Genomic DNA, 19,700 nt, shown 5'->3' with positions numbered 1-19,700 from the left:
ACTTGAGCTCCTGGTTTCAGAACTCAAGCGATGGCTGGAGTAGTGCAATACATCTGCAAAGCTGAGAACTATGTGGATAGCAAATCTAAAGAGGTGGTCACATGGCAGATTAGGGCCATGCAGGTAGAGAGGATGTGGGTGACCACCAGACAGTCTAGGAGTACCAGGCAAGTAGTCCAGGAGTGCCCTGAGTCCATCTCGCTCACTAGACAATTTTCCATTTTGGATATTGGTGAGGGGATGGTTCCTCAGAGGAGTGTAGCAAGAGCCAAGTTCATGGCACCACGGGTGGCTCAGCTGCACAGGTGGGGAGAAGGAAGTGTGGAAGAGAAATAGTGGTCGGAGATTCAATGGTTAGGTGAACAGACAGGCGTTTCTGCAGCCATAAACATGACTCCAGGATAGTGTGTTGCCTCCATGGTGCCAGGGCCAAGGATGTCACTGAGTAGCTGCCGGACATTACTTTGGGGGAGGGTGAACAGCCAAAGGTTGTGGTTCACATTGGTACCAATGATATAGGCAGAAAGAGAGATGAGGCCCTGAAAGTAAATTTTAGGGAGCTAGGAAAGAAATTGAAAAGTAGGATTACTCCCAGTACCACATGCTAGTGAGTATAAAAATAGGAAGATTGAATGAATGAACATGTGGCTGGAGAAATGGTGTAGGAGGGAGGGCTTTAGATTTCTAGTGCATTGGGACTGATTCTGGGGCAGGTGGGACCCACACAAGGAGGATGATTACCCCTTAGCAGGATCAGGACTAATATCCTCACGGGGTGATTTGCCAGTGCCGCTGGGGAGGGTTTAAACTAGCTTGACAAGGTGATGGGAACCTGAGAGGAAATTTAGATAGGAGTAAAACATAGCTGATAATGGCAAGTAGAAATGTAGTGAACAAAATTGGAAAACAGCCAAAACAAATGTCAGCATCAAATAGAGTCAAAATATGGAATAATGGTAAAAAGACAGAATTAAAGGCACTCTATCTGAATGCATGCAGCATTCACAAAAAGGTGGGTAAATTAATGGCACAAATAGAAGTAAACAGGTATGACCTAATTACCATTACAGAGGCGTGGCTGCAGGGTGACCAAGACTGGGAACTAAACATTCAAGGATATTCAACATTTAGGAAGAACAGGCAAAAAAGAAAAGGAGGTAGGGTAGCATTGATAATAAGGGATGAGATCAGCACATTAGTGAGAGAGTATCTTAGATCAGAAAAACAAGACGTAGGGTGGGATTTTCTGGTCCTGCCCACTGCAAGAATCATCCCGGGCAGGACGGAAAATTTGATGGGCCAGCAAAAGGTCCGTTGACTTCGGGCAGGAAGTTCCTGTTCTGTGGCAGGTGAGACTGCAAAATCCCAGCCATTGAATCAGTTTGGATGGAGCTAAGAAACAGCAAGGGGTAGCAAAAATTGGTAGGAAATGTTTATAGGTCACTAAACAGTAGTGGTAATTTAGGGCAGGGCATAAATCAGGAAATTAGAGGGGCATGTAACAAGGGTAATAAAGTAATCATGGGATGACTTCAATCTACATGTAGCTTGGATAAATCTGATGAGTACTAATGCTGTGGAGGATGAGTTCCTGCAATGTGTACAAAATTATTTTCTTGAGCAGGATGTTGAGGAACCAACTAGGGAACCAGCTATTTTAGATCCTATATTATGCAATGAGAAAGGTCTAATTAATAATCTCGTTGTTAAAAAAAAGCCTTTAGAGAAGGGTGACCATAATATGATAGAATTTTCCATTACATTTGAAAACGATGTAGTTCAATCCGAAACTAGGGTCTTTAATCTAAACAAAGGAAACTGCGAAGGTATGAAGGGCAAAATGGCTGCGGTAGATTGGGAAAATACATTAAATGGTGTGACGGCAGACAGACAAAGGCTAGCATCTAAGGAATTAATACATGTTTTTCAACAAATATACATTCCTTTAAGGCACAAAAACCCAACAGAAAAAGTGTGAACTGTGGCTAAAAAATTAAATTAAAGTTCATATTAGATTAAAAGACCAGGTTTATAAAGTTGCCAAAAAAGTAATAAGCCAGAGGATTGGGAGCATTTTAGAAATCAGCAAAGGAGAACCAAGAAACTGACAAAGAAAGGGAGAATAGAATATGAATGTAAGCTAGTAAGAAACATAAAAGCAGACTGTAAAAGCTACTAGAGGAATGTAAAAGGAAAGGATTAGCAAAGACAAAATGGGTCCATTATAGGAAGAAACAGGAGAACTTATAATAGGGAATAGGGAAATAGCAGAGAAGATAAATAATTACTTTGTGCCTGTCCTTATGGAAGGATATACAAAAAAGCTCCCAGAAATAAAAGAGAACCAAGGGACTAGCAGGAATGAGGAACTGAAAAAAAAACTAGCATTAATAAAAAAGTAATATTGGAGAAATTAATGGGACTGAAAGTTGACAAATCCCTGGGACCTGATGATCTACATCACAGAGTGTTGAAATTGGTGGCTACAAAGATAATGGATGCATTGATGGCCACCTTTCAAAATTCTAAAGATTCTGGAAGAGTGCCTGTGGATTGAAAGATTGCAAATGTAATCCCACTATTTAAGAAAGGAGGGAGAGAGAAAACAGGAAACTACAGACCTGAGAGCTTGACGTCAGGATTAGGGAAAATACTAGAATCTATTATAAAGGATGTGATAATTGGACACTTAGAAAATAATGACCTGATTGGGCAGAATCAACATGGATTTATGATAGAGAAACCATGTTTGACAAATTTGTTGGAGTTTTTGAGAATGTCACTCACAAATTAGATAACGGGGAACCAGTAGGTGTGGTGTATTTGAATTTTCAGAAAGCTTTCGATAAGGTCCCACACTGGAGGTTAGTATGCAAAATTAGATCACATGGGATATGGAATAATGTACTGGCATGGATTGAGGATTATTTAATGGGTAGAAAACAGAGTGTAGGAATAAATGGGTCATTCTCAGGTTGGCAGGCTGTGACTAGTAGGCTACCACAAGGATCTGTACTTGAGCCCCAGCTGTTCACAATATACATCAATGATTTGGATGTGGGGACCAAATTTAATATTTCCAAGTTTGTGGATGACACAAAACTAGATGAGAATGTGTGTTGTGAGGATAATGCAAAGAGGTGTCAAGGGAGTTTGGAGAAGCTTAGTGAGTAGGCAAGAATATGGCAGATGGAATATAATGTGGGTAAGTGTGAGGTTATCCACTTTTGTAGGATAAATAGAGGTGCAGAGTATTTCTTAAATGGTGAGAGATTGGGAAATGTTAATGTCCAAAGGAACCTGGGTGTCCTTGTTCATAAGTCACTGAAAGCTAACATGCAGTTTTAGCAAGCAATTAGGAAGGCAAATGGTATGTTGGCTTTTGTTGCAAGAGGACTTGAGTGCAGGAATAAAGATGTCTTGCTTCAATTTTATAGAACCTTGGTTAGACTGCACCTGGAGTATTGTGTGCAGTTTTGGTCCCCTTACCTGAGAGAGGATATACTTGCCATAGAGGAGTGCAGCAGAGGTTCACCATACTAATTCCTGAGATAGCAGAATTGTCCAATGAGGAGAGATTGAGGAGACTGGACTTGTATTCTCTAGAGTTCCAAAGAATGAGAGGTGATCTCATTGAAACCTACAAAAGTCATAAGGGGCTAGACAGGGTAGGTGCAGTAAGGATGTTTCCCCTAGGTGGTGGTGGGGGTGTTGCGCGGGGAGGTGTCTAGAACCAGGGGAACACAGTCTCAGATTAAGGGGCAAGTAATTTAGGACTGAGATAAGGAGGAATTTCTTCACTAAGGGTAGTGAATCTTTGGAATTCTCTATCCCAGAGGACTGTGGAAGCCCACAAGTATGTTCAAGACAGAGATTGATAGATTTCTAGATGCTAATGACATCAAGGAATATGGGGATAGCATGGGAAAATAGCATTGAGGTATCTGATCAGCCATGATCTAGTTGAATGGAGGGGCAGGCTCGAGGGGCTGGATAGCCTATTCTTGCTCCTATGTTCCTATGTTAAAGGTTATGAAGGATATTACTTCAAAGTAAATTGTAAGAATAGGACAAGAGGAAACAGATTCAAATTAGTAAATTACAAGTTTCAGGCTGATATTAGGAGATTCTTTTTCAAACCTTTTCAAGGGCAATTAAGGATGGACAACAAATGCTGGCATTGCTGGTGATGTTCAAATCCCAAGTTTGAATAAAAACAAAGAATGCCTTCCGAGTAGTGGAGGCGAACGATTTAATAATTTAAGAGACAACTGGACATTGCTCTGAGGGTGCTATAAAGTGCTTTTGAATGGATGCATTAAAATGGACCAAACGACCTCGCCCATTCCTAATTCTTTTGTGATCTTGTGACCTAACCAGTAGTCTAGCTCAACAGATTTTAGAACTACCAAAGTAACACTACTAAATGGTTATTAATAGCCATCCATCATATTACTGAAATTACTATTATCCTGTTATAATTTGTTATAGGTTAATTTTGATCATGAATATTATGCTTTAAATTTTGTGTAGTATTAATAGCCAGTTAGATAATAACTATTGTTGTTTCCTACCAGCCAACGCAAATGTGAGCCAAAGTTGCCCAAAAGGGTGTGATCGATGTTCTGAGTATAATGGATGCCTGTCATGTAAACCCAGACTCTTTTTCTTTCTGGAAAGAAATGGGATGAGCCAGACCGGTGTCTGTCTTTCCTCCTGTCCAAGTGGATATTATGGAATCCGAACACCAGAAATGAACAAATGTACACGTAAGTGTCTAAAACATATGGGTGCCACCTGGAGGTTAATGTTGTGTTGGTTATCTTAACGGCTCATTTCACAGAGGCAAAAGCATTTTAAAGGAAACTGGATAGCATGCTGGTCTTGTATTGACATTTGAGCCAAAGAGGACTGCAGAAGGCTTATCTATCACTAAAGGTTATTAAATGCTATAATAGAACAGGATTCTAATATTATTTTAGCTTGGTTCCCATATGCGTCCCTCAACACAAATACTTTAAAAATCTCAACAGAAGCATCTTAGGCCTAATATGCAGAAAGCTGAGAGGTTCTATTAGGAAATGACACTAAGCCACACTCCCTACATACTGAGCATTTGTGAAAATAAAGTTCATGTAAAGAACTTGTAAATTTTCCGTGTCCATATTGCCACTGCTCACCTTGGTGAAATCAAAAATTTCTCCTCAAAGGATAATACTTTAAAATCAGAGGTTTCATTAGTCAACATCACCATCTACAAGGCGCAAGTCAGGATTGTGATGGAATACTCCCCACTTGCTTGGATGAGTGCAGCTCCAGCAACACTCAAGAAGCTTGACACCATCCAGGACATAGCAGCCCGCTAGATTGGCATCCCTTCCACAAACATTCACTCCCTCCATCAGACACACAGTAGCAACAGAGTGTACCATCCACAAGATGCACTGCAGCAACTCACCATGGCTTCTTCAACAGCACTTCCAAACCCACGGCAGCTACCATCTAGAAGGACAAGGGCAGCAGACACATGGGTACACCATCACCTGAATGTTCCCACCAAAGTCACTCGCCATCCTGACTTGGAAATATATTGTCATTCTTTCACTGTCACTGGGTCAAAATCCTGGAACTCTCTTCCTAACAGCACTGTGGGTGTACCTACACCACATGGACTGCAGCAGTTGAAGAAGGAAGCTCACCACCACCTTCTCAAGGGCAATTAATAATGGGGCAATAAATGCTGACCTAGCCAATGATGCCCAAATCCCATAAATGAATTAAAAAAAATCAAAATATCTTGTATTTAATTTTAATAATTATTTAAGTTTATTTTTCTTAATTTTCTCTTATCTTCTACTAAAAGCAGTGACAACAGGTACCAGCAGATTTCCATAACTCACCAGTGACCCATTCTTGATAAGTGAACAGAATGAATACTGGCAGGCAATACAACACTGGACAAATCACAGGCAAGGTCAATCATTCTCATTCAAAGTTCATACATACATTTTCCAAAAGAAACATTCAATAATGATCAGGATTGAGAACCCAGGCTGATTTGTTTCCCTCCTTAGCATAAAATGCTAATCTGGCCTGGCTGAAATTGGCAAACAAGCCAGGGATCAATTGTGCAGGTTCCTTAGTTTGTACAGCTGCACACTTGCCAACCAACAGCCCATAGTCTACTCTACTGAAACTACTGGGTCTTTCTGATGATTGGTTTCATATCCACCATCAGCTTTCCTATACTTTGCTTAAGGGGCAACTTGTATGCCCCGAGACAGTGAGTGTTGGCAGTCTGTTCCCAATCGGTCTGATTTTCTCCTCAATTGAAATTCATTCTCGTGCTCTTTCTTGCAGAGATTACCAGACACCAATCAGAACTAGGAAACCTGGTTTAATTTTCCTTTGTTTAGCTTTGAAACACTATGGTTAACTGATACACTAGCTGCTATCCTCCCTCACATTTGCTATATGAGCTTGCATCACTCACAATTTCAATACCATTACGCTGTATAGTAACAATATCCGCATAGTTGATGAAAAATATTGCTGTAGTGCTTAAACAGAAACTGGGGACCTAGTATTGCCAGACTGACACAATACCATATATTGAGCCATTGAAGGAACTATGACTTTACTTTCACAAAAGCTTTTGTTCCACAATTCAACATAAGCATATGTGATTTCACACTTTGCCCCGTACATTACTTAAATTCACTAATATATTTCTCTGGTTAGAAAGAATGGTGTCCATTTTAAACTATTTTTTGCCAGTTTTGAGATGTTGTTTAACAGCGTTTTAGGATTCTTGCTATATGTGGTCAAGATAATACAGACTACTTGAGGATAGCTGCAATATAGGAGTTCAAGTAGCAGTTTTAATGGTGAGAGAAAAACCTAAACAATTTATAATTACATTGTGAACTCCAAGATTCGACTACAACCTTGGGATCAAATCCCAGTATGTTTTTAAATAAAAAAGATTAATGTTATGTGACTATTTAATAACAGAAGGATTAATAAAATTAACAAGAAATAATCTGTAATTAATCATCAGGATTTTCTACAATCTGTACATATTATATAGTGCTGTTAAAATTGGAAATGAAAATAGCTTTGTTTCTAACAAAACCAAAGCCTCATGTGATCAGCTCCACACAGAAAGGAAAATTGCTTATCATTGAACACAAATAACTTTAAATGCTAACTTCACCCTATTTCAATCAGTTAGTTTAAGTATTGAATTCTGCTTCTTGCCTTCAGCTTCTGCCCAACTGTGTCTCAAGATTTGAAGCTTTAGAATTCTTGGCAGTGAGTGAGACAGATGTTATTTTATGAATTTATTATCTAATTCCAGAAAATATGGTTCCACTTCTCATTCTGTAAGCATACATGAGTTATCATATTATCCTAGACTAACAGAAGACATGTGGTTATATAACGCCATTCCTGACCTCAGGACACCCCTATGCATTTTAAAGCTAATTAAATACTTTTCTAAAGCCTAGTCAGGATTGTATTGTAATGTTGTTATGTACAACAACAATAACTTGTATTTATAGAGGACCGTTAACATAGTAAAAACATCCCAAAGCACTTCACAGGAGCATTATCAGACAAAATTTGATACTGAGCCATGCCAAGTGGTATTAGGACAGATAACCAAAAGCTTGGTCAAGGAAATAGATTTTAAGCAGTGATGTAAAGGAGGAGAGAGATGGAAAGGCAAAGAGAATTGGGAAGGGAATTCCAAAACTTAGGGCCTCGGCAGCTGAAGGCACAGCCACCAATGATGATGCAATGAAAATTGGGAATGCACAGGATGCCAGAATTGGAGGAGCAAGAGATTTTGGAAGGTTACATCTTGGAGAGCTACAGGGGGTCACATATGTCAGGAGGGACTAGATCATAGGGGGAGGGATCTGAACAGAAAGATGAGAATTTTATAATTGAGCCATAATGTAGATCCATTTCTATGTAAACCATATCACTGTTACACTAAAGAATAAACCAAGTTAAGTACAATTTTGCTGTAGAGTTTATGTGGCTTGAATGTGCTGTTTATCACTTCTGTATTCCATTAATTTATATCTGAAGTCCAGACTCCTCCATTTCAGGACATTGCTAGAAAGATGTCACGTATATGCAGTGTTAAGTTCCAAAAGATGGAACTTGCTGGTTGTTCATTTAAAACCCAATTCACTCCACTAAACTGTGTACTTTGTGGTCATTTTGTATATTTCTAAAGTTTTATGTTTAAAGTGCATTGCCAGTTGTACTATTTGTTATCTGCAGCCTTTATGAAATGCTGGAACAAAATGATCTCTTAAAATGTGCTGCCAGTAAACATGTTTCACACAGTAAAGAAAGCAGAGACCACACGTTACATCTGCAGGCTCTGTCACAGTGGCCACTATAAAATCCTATCTTTACACATTTACATGCTATTAAATTCCTTCAGGTCATTCACTGGTTTGACTCCAACCATCATTAAAGCAATTTGTTAGGTTCCGTTTATATGAAATTAGATAGATTTCCCCCCTACCTGTCTTGTCTATCAGGTTTAGATTGTGTAATACTGTGTTCAATTTTATACCAAATTAATTGCACAGAGAGGAAAGTCTACTTACCACCTCTCATGTTTTAACTGCTTTTTAATCTGTTTCAGGATGCAGAGCTGACAACTGTGATACATGCTTCAATAAAAATTTCTGTACAAAGTGCAAACCAGGATTCTACTTGCATAGAGGAAGATGCTTTGATATCTGCCCTGACGAGTTTATTCCAAATAACCAGACAATGGAGTGTACTCCTGTTGGTAAGAGAACTTCTTCAACTTAAACACAAAGAAAAAGGCTGATCAGCACATAGTGATTTTCATGCCCCAAGATGTCCTGAAATGCCTTGCAGCCAGTGTAATCACTATTGTAAGAAATGCCGAGCCAATTTGCATACAGCAAGGTTCCTCAAGGAGTAATGCAATCGTGACTGGACAATTTGTTTCAGTAAAGGAGATATGGGATAAATATTGGCCAGGGTGCTGAGTAACTGCACTGCTCTTCTCCAAAGTAGTGTCAGCATCTATTACATCCACCTGAGAGGGCAGATGGAGTCTCAGATTAACATTTGATCTGAAAGATAGCACCTCAAATTGTTCTGCACTCACAATAGAATGCAGAGTTATTGATCAAATATTGATAGGAATATTCAGATTTAAAAGTATTTTAAGAACAAGCAGTCTCCTTTCCAATTTTGCACCATTTATAACCAGCAGAATGGCTGTCCAGATGATGATGTCCAGATAGGCTATGAGTCAAGGAAGCGAGACAATGTGCAGTTTCCTTCAATGCTGAGAGCTGCAAATTGTGACACATCCTTTGATTAATGAATTAAAAAGAGAAAATACATGAGAAAAAAAGCAGCAAAGGAAAATATTGATGAAATAGTAGACTTCATTATGCATAAGGAACAAAAAGGGATAAATATATCCAGATGAGGGAGGGGATGAGAAAGTCATGGAAAAGCCTGGTTAAAAGCAAACTAGAAAATGGATTAGAAACAAAGAACAGAGTATGGGACAATGGAACATGTGAATTGTGAGATGACAGAAGACCTATATCCATTGAGTTCACGTTCTACCATCTTGATAGTCACATGATACAATGAAACCTGGAGTTGTTTACTGATCATAGCAATCAATCTCTATCAATTACTACAACACATCCAGAAATGACAGAAGGAAAATCTTAGTGGTGAAAAGCTTTGGGGGACACAGTCACCTTTTTTCCTCCCAAGCATGTTACACCTACCACAAGTTATGTGTTGGATAACATCAGAATCTGGTGCTATTAGAATAAACAGGCTGTTTCTATTAAATTCTTTTAATGCCAAAATACATACTTAACTTTTAAAAATAGGAATCACATTTCTTTTAGTTTCTGGAATATTTATACCTTGGTAATTTTTTAATGCTTAACATTTTAAAGTATTCTTTTCTTCAGTTGAAATATTACCTACTTAATCTTTTAAGGAGGAATATAGTTACATATTTTAATCTTGGTACACAAATATAATGGCTGTCCAGAAAGATGTCATGATACTGCAGGAAAATGGTTATATAATTGAAAGACCCTACATTATTGCAATTATAAAACATTGTAGGAGTAAATGTTACTTCACTAATAGTGTTATAACTAAAATGTTACTCGTTACCATAATAAAGAGGGTTTATAATTCTGAAAGATTGCATTAACTTTGGTCTTTTTATCTTCATTCATCCCTTAGAACTTTCTGAGAACCTCCTTTAAGCTTAAATCATTTACACCAATCTAAAATGGAGGGTACTCTTTCTCTTTACATTTTTTATCCCACAAGGTGGACGTTGACAACTGATCTATTATTGTGCCTGATGAAATGAGGTTCACTCAAGATGAGATACAGCAGACGTAGTGCAAGATGCATACATAACACTTCCAACACCTATGTGCTCAAGTTGAATGTTGTGAGGTATAAATTCATTCTTGATGAGCTTATTGCACATCAAATGGAGATTTGCTTTTACAGAGTGACCCGACACTTTTTACTTTTTACAATCAGTGTTGGGATCAAGGGTACTAGCTGTGCAATGTGCAGAGTAAAGTTCTCTTTGTACTGGTGTCCATAGGATGCTTAACCCACCAATTCGCAAAGTGTGGCTTTTACAGAAGCGGCTGAAGACTATGTGTAAAAATTCTGGCACATGCTAAGGCCAGCTGTTTGAAGGATACTTTGTAACAACAATGTGAAAGATCTATAAAGGTCCTCAATCGACTGTAACAATATTAACATTAGAAGCAATGCCTTCTATGCCACTGAAAAAATCATTATCCACACCAGCTATATCGCCTATGTTACAATTCATGTCTGTCATAGATATCATTCCACGTTTCAATGGCATTAGTTGCTCCACTAAGGAGTCTGAAAATCTTATTTCTATGGGAGTTGATTCACACTGCACAACGTCTATTTAAGCATTAGCACAATTTGGGGTGTAACAATAATATGCCATTTTGCCCTGAGACAATATTCTTGGGCAGAATTTTCCATAAATGAGACCAAGCACGGTGGCAGGCAGTTTCAGAAGCACCCACCCCGTCGATCAGAATGGTGGGACTGGTGCCTGATTCTGCGCTTGGAGGCTTATTAATTATGCAAAGACACGTGTTGGTCTCAATCACCTGACAGGCCAAGAACTGATTCGCTCGCCTCCCCATTAGCTGGTGGGTTTGAAGGTCCAGGCACCATATTTAAAGGCCAGCACACAATCTCACTCTCCAGCCCACCAGAAGTGTCTGGCAGCTAGAAGAGGAAGGCCGAGAGCCTGAAGAAGAAGACAGCACCCTGCTTCACGCACCAGGCCTTCCACACTTTGATCAGAGGGGTGCAGGCACAGACATGAACTCTATCCCAGAGATGGCTGCAGGAAGCACAGCAGCCTCACCTCTCTGGCCTGGGAGGGCATTGGGGAGCAGGTCAGTGTGGCTGGCAACCCTGCCCGAAATGCCACCCAGTGCTGGAAGAGGATGAATGATCACATCCGCTCTGCCAGGATAAGTCATCCTTCAACTCCCTCCAATATCAAACTCTGATTATGGCATCATGCGCTCAAATAGCTACTCTCTTCAGGGATCTCATGCAACCATTAGCGGGGGACACATATCAACACTCATTCTCTCACCGAGACCTTCACATCACCACCATCCCATCTATCATGTTGCTCACACTCCATCCTCTGGCCCTTCTGGGGAGGGCTCACCACACACAGGGGACATGCATCTCACCCAACCTCCGCTCCATCCCTTCTCATCACTTGCCTTTCTTACTTCTTCATACAAGCCAAACTGGCACACAACAGGCGCAAGAGGGCGCAGACCGGGGAAGGGACAGCTGCCATCATTGCCCTCACTGAGTTTGAGGAGGCTGCAGCTGAGCTGGCTGGGGAGGACAGGAATCGCTCCTGTGGGGAAGGGGAGATCGGCCTCTCCCACCAACCTAGTGCGGATCACAGCTCCATCACTTCTTCAGATCCTGACAATCACAGTGACTCACATGCAGTCTTATCCAGCTCATGCTCATTAACTGAAACTCTATTTTCTATTTTCTGGACACCAGCAGATCGAGGCCCACAAGCCAGTCCAGCACCAGTGTGAGCCCACAGACCTCATCCAAAGAGAACACTCTGGAAGAACCATCATGTTGCTCACACACACCCTCCACAAGCTCAGAGACACACATGTTGGTGGAGCACAGATGTAGATTAGGCTCGGGCTCACTTTCTGGGAAACACCTCATTTACATGCCCCCGCAGCAGTTGAAGGCAGGAGCCCAGATCTCCAGCACTCAGAGGGCTGCTGGGGACCAGCAACGCACTAAGTCTGAGTCAGATGATGGGCCTGTGGAAGTGGCCACCAAATCAATGTTGGAGATGCAGAAACAGGCAGCAAATCATCAGGCAGAAATTCAACAGTCACTCAGCAGATTAGACCGAAGGATGGAGGAGTCCATCTATGTTCTGTCTGATGTCATGTCTCCAATATGTGAGGCCTCAAGGTCACCATGGGATGGCAAGTGACCATCATGGAGATCTTGGTCCAGCAGGTCCTGCCAGATTTGTGCTCAGTCCTACACTCCATGGCCTCATCAAGGTGTAGGCGACATGGGGACCAGGCACCTTGACCTCCCTCCGGATGCGCCATCACCTGCAGGAGTCAGGGTGAGGCGCTCTGGCACCCACAGGGAGGATAAGTGTCAGCCGAACACTCCAGGGGCCTCCTCTCAGGACACTTCAAGGATGTGCAGCTGCTCACAGCCCCCTCCACCTGTGACCCCATCCACTTCAGCTCCTCAGGCTGCTGAGGGCGCTTCTGCCTCTGAGCAGGTGACTCTTATCAGGCCCGGGCCCTCCAGGCCACGGCCCACCACAGGACGTCTGCCAAGGTCATCACAGACATCAGGACGTGGCAGTCCACAGGCTGCTCCACATCTGCTGCAGATGTCGGGGCTGCAGCCAGGCCTAGTGCTAGAGTTAGAGAAATTAAGAAAAATTGCTATCACTTTTGGGTCATGGGCGTGCTAGACATGTAACTAAATTGCGCTTTTGTTAATACATTTGATGGTTATGTGAATGTTCCTGTCAACTGAAAGTGTTGTGATTTTGTACTTTGGAATGCTCCCATTCAGTGATAGTGTCCCACTGTGTAATTCATATTCCTTTGATGTCAACCTCAGTTGAACCAGTGTCCACACCCTTGCATGATGTAAGGGAGATGTGTTTAAACCTTTATTAGAAATATATGATGAAAATGTTTCTAACCCATCTTCCTCAAGGAACACCATTGAGGGAGGACAGCTCATCAGCATTGATAATCTAGCAGCATTTGTATCTCCTCAGTGGTAGTGGCAGAAGAAAAGACATGCACGGGAGGAGGAGATCCCTAGGCATGTCCACATCTCAGTCGCAGTAGTGTTTGCATCATTAGATAGCAGTGAAGGCTTCAAGTCTTCTCTCACATCACTCTTGTTCCCAGTAGACTCTCAGTTCCCAGAGTGAGCTCACTCACAGGGCACCGTGGATTAAAGCAGAGATCATGGTCTAGCGATTCATGAGGCCAGAATGCACAAGTGTGAAAGCAGGACTTGTTCTCACTGCAAGTGGTTGGACATTCCCTGAGATGAAAGGGAATGTCACTGAGGGCTAGGAAAGATGTGACCATAAGCCCTCATTTAATTTCACTGCTCCTGGAACATGTTAGCAATTAACATATCATGGGCACATCTCCCATGTCTTCCATTCTCTATGACGTGATCGCACTCATACTGACACTCAGCAGCCTCCTGAGGTTCCTGGGCCTCCTGATCTTCATCCTCCAATGAGCTCTCATCCTCCTCCAGTTCATCCTCTGGCAGGGGTTCACCTCTTTGCATTGCCAGAATGTGAAGGGCACAACACACTGTGATGATGTGGGAATCCCTATGTGGAGTGTATTGGAGTGAGCCACCTGAGCAGTCCAAGCATCTGAAACGTGTCTTCAGAAGCCCTATGGTCTGGTCTATAAAGGAGCACGTGGAACTGTGAGCAGCATTGTATCTCTCCTCAGAACGACTCTGAGGGCGACCCTCCAGTGCCACCAGCCAACGTTTCAGTGGGTATCCCTTATCCCCATGCAGCCATCCCTGCAGACATGATGCCCCCTCGAAAATCTCAGGCACCTGGAAGTGACACAGGATTTAGGAGTCATGGCAACTCCCAGGGTAGCATGTGCAAATGCACAGTATGTGTTTCTGGTGATCACACACCAGTTATATATTGACGGAATGATAGCCCTTGCGGTTTATAAAGATTAGGGGCTGCTGCCATGGAGCTCGTATAGCCACACGGGTGCAATCTATTGCACCCTGCACTCTAGGGAAGCCGAAAATGGCAGTGAAGCCAGTGAATCTTGCAGCCTGGTTATCTTCATCCAGAACAAACCTGACTTAACGATGGCCCTTCCTGTAAAGGGCATCTGTGACCTCCTTTATACATCGATGTGTTGCGGACTGAGAGATGCCGCACAGGTCGCCTGTTGATCTTTGGAAAGAACCAGAGGGCAAGAAATTGAGTGCAGCGATCACCTTCAAAGCCACTGGTAGAGGATACCGTCCAACTCCACGTAGTGTCAGGTCTTCACAAAGAATATGGCATATGTGATGTACCAGAGTTCAGGACAAGCGTAGAAGTATACCACATTGCCTCTCACTCATTTGTAAATAGGATACTCTTGGACTATAAACCCTAGGTCTGATGAGTCTCCCCGTTTCTGGGTCTCTCGTCCTGACCCTCCTGCTCATGCTGTGGCTCCGCTTGACCATATCCCTCCTACTGGAGCTGCGTGCTGAGTCACCTCTCCCTTCTTTGCCTCCTGCATTGCATTAGGACCCTGACAAAGGCATCATTGAGCCCTGGATTCATATTTGCTTTTGCATTCTCTCCAAAAGGAAACATTGAAGACATTAATGATTCACAGGGCAAGAAAGAGAAGTTCAGACGATGACACGTTTAGAAACTGTGAGGATCCATAATTACTCCTGACCTACTTGCATGGTGGCTGATGCCACCTTGTCCCTGAGACACTAACTCACACATCAAGGTGACCAAGCTGGCATCGCAGATATGGAACATCTTGAGCCCTTCATGAGATGCTAAAGTTTCAGTGAAATGAATGACCCAACCTAGCTCTGTGCTCCAATCTCTGATCTGGCACATTAATGACCAATCAGTTGCTCATGGTCAATGAGTGGATCCCCTATGGCCCATTAGGAGTGTCACATCTGGTGAACACGTGACAGGCCTTCATATATGATACAGCTGTGCCTCCTTCACTATTGTCTGCATTCCCAAATTCTACATTCCTTTGTGTTACTCTTAAGATGCAGCGACTGTGATGTGAAGCCTTTGAGTTTTGAGTAGCCCTTTAGCAGTGCTAATGAAACCATTTGCTTTCAGTGGCTTTCATCGTAAGGAGATCTTCCTCCTTTCTTTCTAAGCAAGTCCTGCTCACTCCTGCAGCAACAAGAGGTTAGAGGGCAGCCCTAGAAAGGCCCACCTCATGTTTGCCCTTTCCCCTGACTGCCATTCCACAGCTTTCCCTCCCCATTGCCCACCTCGTGTTCATGAACCCCACCCTCACCTCACAGCCCCCCTGCTTGAAATGCTAGTTTCTGAAAGTGGAGGCCTGCATGAGTACCCCAGCACAGTGGTGTTGCTTGGGACAATGTAGGCAAAGAGTAGGAGCAGACCAACCATACAGCCCCAGTAGTGTGACGTTCATCGCAACAAGACCAGCGCAGCGCTATGGCAGGAAGGCTATGTATACTCCACTCATCTCTAAGTCACCAGTGAACTGAGGTCCGCTTTGTGCATGCCACCCCTTTTCAAATGGGTTTGAGGCCAACGTAATTTCTTTCTTGCAAGATTGGAAGGCCTGATGAGATTCCGGCGAGCAGCTGTTGTAATGAGCATTCATGACATGCTAATGAATGCAAACGGTGTTCGTGCCATGAATCGGCGGGATAACCGCAAGTCAGCAGGATAATCACAAATCGGCAAGATAATCACAAGTCAGCGGGATAATCACGAGTTGGTGGGATAACCACGAGTTGGTGGGATAACCACGAGTTGGCGGAATAACTACGAGTCGGCGAGATAATCAGGAGTCGGTGAGATAATCACGAGTCGGTGGAATAACCATGAGCCAGTGAGATAACCATGAATCGGCAGGATAACCATGAGTCAGCGGGATAACCACGCGTCGGCGGGATAACCACGAGTTGGTGAGATAATCACGAGTCAGCGGGATAACCATGACTCGGCGAGATAATCACGAGTCGGCAGGATAATCCCGAGTCAGCGGGATAATCACAATTCGATGGGATAATCCCGAGTTGGCAGGATAATCACGAGTCGGCGGGGTAATCCCGAGTCGGCGGGATAATCACGAGTCGGTGGAATAACCACAAATCGGCAGGATAACTGACCTGCCATAAACACACCATCGGGAGAAGTGCGACCTGTTTTTATGACAGTGGATTTGTGACTTTTTGTCGATGATTCTTTACTTGCACCTGCCACAAAACCCACTGCCGGCAGGACGGGAAAATTCCGCCCTTGGTCTTTTGCATGTGTACTTTCTCAATCTCTGCAAAGGCAAACTGAACAACCGTTTGGTGGGACAAGGCCATGTTGATTGTTATGCAACTTTGTATCACAGCACATGGATATACAGGGTTTAAGTTACAATCAAAACTAACTTCACTTTCCATTCCTAAACAAAATAATGGACTCACCATGCTGTTGGTAGATTCGTATTTTTGGAATTATCTTGCTTGCTGTACAACTACTGATGGTAAGAAAATTAATTTTGCCCTTCAGTCCAGGGCTGTGGAGGAAACAGCAGGACCTCTTCTCCTTGAAACCTCCTGCTTTTTTCAAGTCAGCCCGATTTTAGTGTCAGCATTCAGTCACATAGACTATCCTACCCCACCCAACCAAGAGTTCAATCCCCCATGCAAACCTAATGACCGCACTAAGTTAGAATGAATAGGATTATCGCTGCAGCGTTAAGTATGATGAACTATCACCAGATTGTTAAACTGCCTTTCATTGTTTACCTCACCACCATTTCACCAAGAGCCAAGTTTAACTGAATAATACCATTTTTAACATTTTGCATCAATTGTCCTTGAAGGTGGCTTAGTCAGAAATCCTAAAGTAAGATGCTGTAGTATAATTAGTGGGGTAGGGTGGGCAGTGGTGAGGTGGGGACGGGAAGTAGGTGTCCGGGGGAGGGGGGGTGGGGAGGGAATTGTGCTGTGGACTTTTCACTCCTTAGGAACTTCAGTGAGATTGTTCAAACTTATTTTAATTCTAGCCCTTGGAGAAAGAAAACTTTAAAGTTTATCCCAAAAGTCAAAGTTAGATTCAGAGGAAGCTCTAGAATTTCCTCAGAGCTGCTCCATTATAACTTTACACATGTGAATGGGGTTTATGCCTTACTTCTGATGAAGTTATGGTGAAGGAGTAGGAGCAGCCCCAAGGAAATTCCTGACCAACATTTTAGGACTGAGAAGGCAGCTTGTGAGCCAAGACTGGCAGCTAATTCATAATTTTGTACCTCACCAAAGAAAAATAACTTTTGTCCAGAATTAAACTTTTAAAGCCATTGCCTCTACACTTGCAAAATTTTGGTCAGTATCAACCTGTTCTTTGTAAAGTTCAACAGCCATCAATAAATGGCGAAATTATAACTCATCCTTGTTCACATTAAAGTACAATTAGAAGTGAAAATCAGATGGTCTCAAAGGTGTCCCCTAATAATGCAGCTGGTAAATTTAGCATTTAATGCCAAACTGAACTCTACATACCAAGAATATTTAATTCCTGGTCTAAGCCAAGTTGGATTATTTCATATTGAGTTGGCAGTAAGGGCATTACAATTCAATTCAATGAACCTGGTATGGTGGGGGAAGGTTGGCAGGGACCCTGCTTCTTGTCATTATTTGGCCACTTCTGATAAAAGTACACCAACACAGAACAACTGGATTTTCAGTTGAACAGTCGATTTACACTTGACATTTAGGCTCATATATGGTTTAGGACAGAAATCATCTGTTATATATAAAGCCCCAACACAGCATAAATTAGCACCTGCAGGAGAGGAGGGGGGAAAAGTTAATTGAGAAAAGTGAAATAAAATGATCCTGAACAACTTTGCTTATCCATTTACAGTGCACTGTGAAGTAAGCGAGTGGAGCGCGTGGAGTCCCTGCACAAAGCGAGGGAAGACATGTGGTTTCCGGAGAGGCAGTGAGACTAGGAAACGAGACATTGTGCAGTTTCCTTCAGCACATGGCAATCCCTGTCCAAAAATCACTGAGTCAAGAAAATGTACTGTGCAGAAAAAACGATGCCCAACAGGTGAAAAAGGTAAGAGAATCTCTGCAAGGGTCAGCCTGACTCCCAAGGAGGGATAGTGGGCCACCAAAAGAACTAACACCATACTCTTATAATATTAGAATAACAAGTGCCTCAAATAACTGAGTCTACCATGCATGGTACCAAAACTGTTACCAGTTATTATTGTCAGGACTGTATACTGCACTAACTAATACTTAACTAGAAAAGTAACTGTCCACTTTGTCAATTGAATGATTTGTAAATTATTACACTTTAATATTTAATTGCAATGTTTTCTGTACTTTTGCTGATGAAAAACCATAATCTCAGGCTTGTGGCAAACACGTGCAACGTTACGCAAAGTAGGAATCCTGTTGAAGTGACCTGAACAAGACCTGAAGTAACTGTAAAAAGTAATCAATAAATTACCAGCTACCAGCAATCAATAGCACATGTTATACTTATGCACTGGGAGCAAACTGTTTAGTAACAGCAGCCTACTTGTGTCATGTTCCTTTGAATGACCATAACAAAATTTGTAAGCTTTATTCAGATAACGTGGGAATCAGTGCAAAATCAATTAACTGCCAACTATACTTCCAAGCAGAAAATACATTGTTACCTGACTTGAATCTTTGGTGTCACAAGATTTGGAAACATTTTTTTGTAAACTAATGGCCTAGAAACTGGCAGGCGATCCCTTTGCCAGAACAGGTAGATCTGAGCCACACCCAATGTTGGCCTCATTTACATAAGACAAGCAGCTCGCCAGCTAATAGAATTTGAATTTTGCGCCATTGCTTCATTGGCAGAAGCTCTCAGTTAGGTCTGAAAGGAGGATGGGTGAGCTGTTAGAGAGGGGACCAAGCTCCACATTCAGATAAGCATTGTTAAATACATATTTTTTTGGTGCCGATCTCCAGGACTCTGGTTATGCTGCATGTAGACTTGATTATATTGATCAGTGGGCCCAATGCCAGCAGAAATCAAGGCTGCCCAATTTCAAGGCAGGGACCTGAAACAGGTATTATACTCCTTATTTGCATATTTGAAAATATTATGGGGCTTTATGTTATTTTGATCCTAACCAAAATACCTGATGCAAGTTTGGTCAACACAGCCAAGTATAATTACATTTCCGGTCCTAATATTTATGGAGAGGGAGAGACCGCAAGGAGGGAGAGATCATGAGGAGGGAGAGACTGAGGTGTTGTCCTTGGGAGAT

The 19,700-nt window shown here is 42.2% G+C and overlaps 1 protein-coding gene across 1 annotated transcript in view; it reads left to right on the top strand.

Moving 5' to 3' along the window:
* rspo3 (R-spondin 3) overlaps positions 1 to 19,700 on the top strand; it is a 117,108-nt gene that overhangs the window by 16,151 nt on the left and 81,257 nt on the right. Inside the window, exons 2-4 of the mRNA XM_041187773.1 lie at positions 4,578 to 4,769; positions 8,672 to 8,821; positions 18,308 to 18,505. Of these exons, the coding sequence (XP_041043707.1) occupies positions 4,578 to 4,769; positions 8,672 to 8,821; positions 18,308 to 18,505 (540 nt within the window). The remainder of the gene's footprint in view (positions 1 to 4,577; positions 4,770 to 8,671; positions 8,822 to 18,307; positions 18,506 to 19,700) is intronic.

The sequence above is a fragment of the Carcharodon carcharias genome, chromosome 5 (assembly GCF_017639515.1).
Source record: "Carcharodon carcharias isolate sCarCar2 chromosome 5, sCarCar2.pri, whole genome shotgun sequence".
Lineage (NCBI taxonomy): Eukaryota > Metazoa > Chordata > Chondrichthyes > Lamniformes > Lamnidae > Carcharodon > Carcharodon carcharias.
The sequence above is the reverse complement of the archived record's forward strand: the minus strand, read 5'-3'. Positions and strand labels throughout refer to the sequence as shown.